General features: G+C 55.1%; 1 protein-coding gene across 1 annotated transcript; it reads right to left on the reverse strand.

Moving 5' to 3' along the window:
- Window positions 1-503: 503 nt before the first annotated feature.
- On the reverse strand, window positions 504-4,668 carry LOC124671846 (ABC transporter B family member 15-like). Its single transcript, XM_047208166.1, has 7 exons — window positions 4,465-4,668; window positions 4,324-4,378; window positions 4,035-4,222; window positions 3,791-3,960; window positions 1,123-3,502; window positions 998-1,044; window positions 504-903 (listed from the first exon to the last, which is right to left on the reverse strand). Exons 1-7 carry the CDS (start codon window positions 4,666-4,668, stop codon window positions 504-506), a joined length of 3,444 nt encoding a protein of 1,147 aa, XP_047064122.1.
- Window positions 4,669-6,641: the final 1,973 nt, after the last annotated feature.

A 6,641-nucleotide genomic window follows, 5' to 3' on the forward strand; every position in this document is an offset into this window, starting at 1 on the left:
CCTTTCTCCCATCCAAGTTGGGGCAGCCCCATGGGCGGACCCAGGATCAAAATCAAGAGGGGGTGAAAATGTGCTAATGAGGAAAAAATCTCATGCTAAGTGGGGGTAAATGACTGTTTTTAGCTTACTCATATAAAGGGACAAAAAATTGAGTGGGAGCATCTGCCCCCCAAGGCTAACACTCTAGATCCGTCCATGGGCAACCTAACCGAAATGATAGGAAGCCAAAACAAGAACGAGAAGGAACAGTATCCATGAGTACTTGGTCCAATTTTGATATTTTGACTGGCTATTGACATTATCAATGGAGAGGCTAGCTATATGTTCTCGATAGTAATATATCCGTTTTGCCGGAAAAAAAAGAAAAGAAAACATTCTCCCCGCCTTCCACAGCAAATTTGGACGAATAGAAGTGTACCGTGCAATGCTGTATCAGATACACTATCATGATTGATGCGTGCGCACAATTTCCATCAGCGGCATGACCTGCAAGCATTATGTTCTCAGTTGCCCGCATGCATGGGACTATGGCTCGGTGATGTGCCGTGTTGCAGCTTGATGAGGTTGTAGTACATCCCGGCACGGCCGGCGGCGATGAGGTCGTGGTGCGTCCCCCTCTCGGCCACCCTCCCGTCCTTGACGACGGCGATCATGTCGGACTTTTGTATCGTGGAGAGCCTGTGCGCGACGACGACGCAGGTCCTGGTCCCCTGTAGCATCCTGTCCACGGCGTCCTGTACCAGCCTCTCCGACACGGTGTCGAGCGCGCTGGTGGCCTCGTCGAGCAGCAGGATCCTGGCGTTCTTGAGCACCGCCCTGGCCAGCGCGATCCGCTGCCTCTGCCCGCCCGACAGCTGCGTCCCTCGCTCCCCGATCTGCGTGTCGTACCCGCTCTCCATTGCACTGCGGTAGCAATCGACGATGATCAGCATCGATTCGATGTGCAGATCAACATGGCTACATCGATCGGTCAGAAGTTCAGATGATTGGTACATACCTGATGAACTCGTGGGCATTTGCGAGCATGGCGGCGCTGGTGACCTCCTCCTCGGTGGCGTGCTCGTCGCCGTACATGATGTTGTCGCGTACCGTGCCGGAGAAGAGCGTCGGCTCCTGACTGACCAGCGCGACCTGCGACCGGAGGTGCGTCAGGCTGTAGCTTCGGATGTCCCTGCCGTCGATCAGAACAGATCCTTTGTGCACGTCGTAGAACCGCTCGATCAGCCCGATCACCGTGGACTTGCCTGACCCGCTCGGCCCGACCAGCGCCACCGTCTTTCCCGCGGCGATCTCGAGGCTGAGCCCGGCCAGCACCGTCACCTGCGGCCTCGTCGGGTAGCTGAAGTGCACGTCCCTGAACTCGATGGCACCCTTGATCTTCTTCCGCTTCTTCTCACTGTCGCCGTCTGACTCACTGGCATCGTGATCGGTAGCCCTGGCGGATCTGATCGCCGGTTCACGGTCCAGCGTATCGAGGATGGACCGTACGGCGTCGCCGCCTTGCGCCAGGTCCGACGTCAAGGACCCGGCGTCGGCGATGACCCTTCCCATGGTCATGAGCATGAAGAATACTTGGAACAAGGGCGTGGTAGTGATGAGCCCGTCGGCCATGAGCCTGCCTCCGTACCATAGCCCAAGCGCCATGCTCCCGGTGCTACTGAACTGGCACAGGCACAGGATGAAGCCCGAGTACCAGGACTGCGTCATGGTGTCCTTCCTCGGGCCAACCTGCGCGGCCTCGTACAGCTCCAGCATCCGCCGCTGCGACGAGAATGCGGTGACCGTCCGGTGGTTCACCACGGCCTCGCTGGCGAGCTGGCTCCCCTGCACCTGCGCCTTCTTGGCCTTCTTGGCTCCTGCCGTCATGAGCACCTTCTTGAAGTAGAAGCCGGCGATGACCAGTGGCTGCATGGCTATCATCACCAGCGAGAGCCGCCACGACAGGGAGAATGCCAGTGCGTATCCAAGAGTCGCCGTAGCGGCCGCCTGCACCAGCAAGCAAATGCGGTCCCCGACAAGGGACCGGACCTTGGTCGCTTGCGATGCCAGCCGCGCGCAGATGGCCGCGCTCGAGTTGTCGTCCTCGTCGAACCACCCGACCTCGAAGTAGAGGATCTTGCCGAGCATCTGGTCCCTGACGCGCTCCGTCAGGCGCTCGCCCATGATAGCGAAGTTGTAGTGCTGCATGATGTTAGCCGTGATGCAGACGATGGAGATCGCGAGGAAGACTAGGGAAAACAGCCTGGTCTTCTCGCGGAGGAGCGCGTTGTCACCGACGAAGTACACCGCCGGTAGCGAACCGAGGCTGTAGGAGTAGAGCGGCAGCACGCCACCGTATATGATCGCGCCGGCGCACCCGAGCAGCGCCTGCTTCCACTCCGGACGGTTCATCTTGAGCAGGCGGAGCTGCGACGGCTTGCGCGGTCGTGCCACTGCGCCGGAGGAGGCTGCCGCAGGGTCTCCGCCTTCCACGGGGACGGACTCGAACGACCAGAACGACGGCACCGGGCTAGGGCGGCGTTCGCTGGCTGGCGACATGATCTCCACGCTGTGGAACGGCGTCAGATTGATCTCCTCATTTTCTACCACGCCCTGTTGGTGGCCCTCCTCCTGTCTCGCCACGGACGAGTTCTGCAGGTGCACCATCTTCGCGTAGACCCCACCTTCGCCGCCGTCCATGCCGACGAGCTCGTCGTGCGAGCCAAACTCCAGAACGCGACCACTGTCGAGCACGGCGATCGTGTCGGCCTTGCGGAGCGTGGAGAGGCGGTGCGCCACGATGACGGTGGTCCGGCCGACGGACGCCCGGTCCAGCGCATCCTGCACCGTCCGCTCCGACTCGGAATCCAGCGCGCTTGTCGCCTCGTCCAGGAGCAGGATCTTGGGGTCCCGGATGAGCGCCCGGGCAATGGCGATCCTCTGCTTCTGCCCTCCAGACATCTGGGTGCCGAACTGCCCCACATGCGTTTCGTATCCTTGGGGCAGTTTGGTGATGAAGTCGTGAGCATTGGCCATCTTCGCGGCGGCAACGATCTGCTTCATCGAAGCCGCCTCATTGCCGAAGAGGATGTTCTCCTTGATGGTGGTGGCGAACAGTACGGGCTCCTGGCTGACGAGCCCGATCTGGCTCCTGAGCCACTCCACGTTGAGTGTGCCGATCTCGTGGCCGTCCAGCGATATCTCGCCACCGTCCGCGCTGTAGAACCGCAGCAGCAGCGCGATGATGGTGGACTTTCCCGACCCACTGCCGCCGACGAGGCCCACGGTGGCGCCTTCAGTGATGGCCAGGTTTACGCCATTGAGCACGCGCGTGTCCGGCCTGGACGGGTACGAGAAGTGCACGTCTTTGAACACGATTCCCCCCCTGACACTCTTCATAGTGGCGCCCTCCTTGCCGGCCTCCTGTAGAGGCGGCAGCTTCTCGATCATCCCCCGCATCCGGGCCGCCGCAGCCGTGGCGTCGACGAAGTAGCGTAGGTTCGGCAGCGCCGTCGCGATTGACATTCCGGCCATTATGATGCAGATGACGGCGACGAAGAGGTGGCCGCCCTGAGCGTGCTGGTGGATGATGAGAAGGCTGCTGACCCAGGACATGAAGGACCAGACGGCGTAGATGACACCCATGCTCCCGATGAGGGCGCCCTTGATGAGGCCCTGCCTGATGCCCAGCGCCGTGCTCCGCGCCAGCGCGTGCCTGAACCGCTCCATCGTCTGCCGCTCCCCGTTGTAGGATGCCAGCGTCCGGATGGACGACACGGCCTGCTCGGCGATGCCGCCCGCAGCCTCGTACGCGGCGTGCGCCTCCCCAGCCGTGGCGCCCAAGCGCTTGCCGAGGAGCACGCTGGGCACGATAAAGAGGAGCGTGAGGGGGAGCCCCGCCAGCGCCAGGCGCCACGAGAAGAAGAAGCACACCGCCAGCGAGCCGAAGAAGAGCGTCATGTTGGCCAGAACCATGGGCAGCTGAAATAAACAGGGGCACGTTAAGAATCATGGGCAATGTTGCGCGGCTGAGCGTGCAGATCGCTAGAGGTGACCTTCTCGCCGATGAAGTCCTGGATTGTGTCGGCGTCGTCGGAGATGGTGGAGATGACACGGAAGGTGGTGGGCTGCGACGAGGGCGCGGCGTCGAAGAACTCCACCTCCTGCCGCAGGACGGCCTCCAGGTACAGCCGCCGCATCGTCGACGCCTGTCGCTCTGCCGTTCTCGTCCAACACATCCCCTCTACGTACAGAGATGACAACATTTTCGCAATTATTTCCACATAAGAGGAAAACTCCATCAACTATTACTACTGAAGCGGATTGTTCTACATACGTGCTTACCTAGAAAAGAGCAGCTGCCCACTGCAATGGCCACGTACAGCAGCCGAAGCGCGAACTGAAAGACCAGCACAAGAACGGCAAGAGTAAGCTCTCCACGCAATCTCGTGACAGGGAAAGAGCTGCTCAGTACTATGTTCTTACCTTGTCGACGGTGCTTGTGCTGAAGTCGGTGCCGGCGCCGCCGTAGCTGTTGACGATGTCGCCGAGCACAAGCATGGTGAGCGGCTGCATCATGCCGTCAACGAAGCTCCCCAGCACGCCCAGCACCATGAGGCACATGTCGTGTGCGTCCGCGTACCGGACGATCTCCAGGAACGACGTCTTCCCTGCCTGCTTGTCCCCCATCGATGGATCGATCACAATCGAATTACTACCCTTGGCAGAGCCTGCTCCGGGAGAGGAGACGGGAAGACTAGGTTGCTCGCGATCGATGATAATCTACGAGAGCAAGCATTACTCTCCAATGATGAGACGGAAACCAAGCTAATTATCAACTGGCTGCCAGCGGACGTAGTATGAAACTAAAATATACTGAATCGAGCAGTGACGCCCTTCTGAACACACTGGCACTGGCATAGGCTTTTGCATTGTATTGATAAGAGCCTAATGTTATATTTGAAGAGGATTAGTACGAAATCATTTGTGTCATTTCGGCACCAATGAACGTGCTGGATCCATCCCCGTGCAACTGGCCTCCAGTTAGACAGCACAGCTACCTATAATCTGTGTTTCTTGTCAGGTAGCCCAGTGTCAGATGTAGGTTTAAGCAGAGAGGAATATTCTGACCGACGGCTTGGAGTTGGACATTTGGTGGTGCGTCAGCCTCTGTCCGGCCAATCGGCTCTGTGGAAGACCAGTTCAGTTTGCCTCATGGTTATTCGCACAATAGTGTGCTTTCCAGTTCACACGAGTGACTGATTCCGCCTGTCTTCTGTTGGTGTCTGCTTCCCAGGTGGAGGTCAGCTCAGAGAAAGATAACCTCTGCATGATTGAGTTGGAACATTTCTTTCCGTCTAAGTTTAAAGATTTAGTACATGTATTGTATACTCATTCATCAAAGCTATCATATCATCTGCCGGCCTTCTTAGTCCTTTTAATTGTATCTGTCGCACAAAGACAGATGATGTGTACCAACGATCCCAGCGAATAGGAAAACAGGAAATGGCATCATCGACCTCAGGGCTCAAATGCCAGTTTCGACCCCATTTATTCTCTCCCATGCTATCATATTCCTTTGGCGATCTTTCATTTGTATGGACATGGGATATTAACAGTGCACCAAGAAGCATTTTTTGACAACTTCATACTTCTTTACTCATTATTCCCTCCATACCGGTTTATTAGGCCTCCACTCCATGTAGATCTTCGCTGTGCATGGTATAAGTTTGTATCTGATCTCCACATTGATCCCAAGAACATGCTGTAATACTCCTATCAGGCTTTGTATTTTCTCAGCCCTTGATAAGTGATCCAGGTGACTGAATCCGAATTCTGCTATAGCCACCTCTGAGAATTTCACATTTAGTTTGTCATAATCAGCACAAACGTATGAGAAGGCTAAAAATCAATGGTACGCGTGAATTACCTTCGGTAGCATGGACTGATGATAGGATTCCTTCTGCCCTGAGAAAACATTTGGCTGACCTGGATTGACACTTCCCAATGGCTCTCCTCCAGATGTTTTCAAGCTTAAGCCATATACAGTATCTCTCGGAACAGTTGGACTTGTTGCTGTTACACGCATCACAGAAATTGGAGCTTGAATTACCTTGGAAACCCAGTCATCTGCACATAATATCAGAAATGTTGTATCATTCTGCTGGGGACCAAGACAAACAATATATTTGATTGTACTTACCTGTATATCCTGTTGCTGAATGTGCATGGATGTCATTTGTTTCTGCTACTAGGTCAGATTCATTGGTGCCAAACTGCAAAAGCACAACAGTAACCCAAGTAGCCTTATTTCTTGATGTCCTCAATTGCTTTTCAGTTTCTGACAGTACTTTGAGTGCATGCCTTAGTTTCCTTATACCAACTTCTGCCACTCCAAGATCATCAGAAAATAGTAAGGGTAAAAGAATTGGTGGAACAAACAGGTATGTCGAAACTGTGGGCAAATTTTCATAGTTCAAAATGCACCTGTTATAAAAAAAAAATAGTGATTTTACTATATAGGCTTCAAATAATGAGAACACAAAATTTTCCATTTTATCACTGAAGCTATGAAGTTCTAGTGCATAATGACAACATGTGAAAATAGAAAAAATCATTAAAGGAAAGCATAATCTATACACCTCCCACATAGCATGAAATAT

Source organism: Lolium rigidum, chromosome 7 (assembly GCF_022539505.1).
Source record: "Lolium rigidum isolate FL_2022 chromosome 7, APGP_CSIRO_Lrig_0.1, whole genome shotgun sequence".
NCBI lineage: Eukaryota > Viridiplantae > Streptophyta > Magnoliopsida > Poales > Poaceae > Lolium > Lolium rigidum.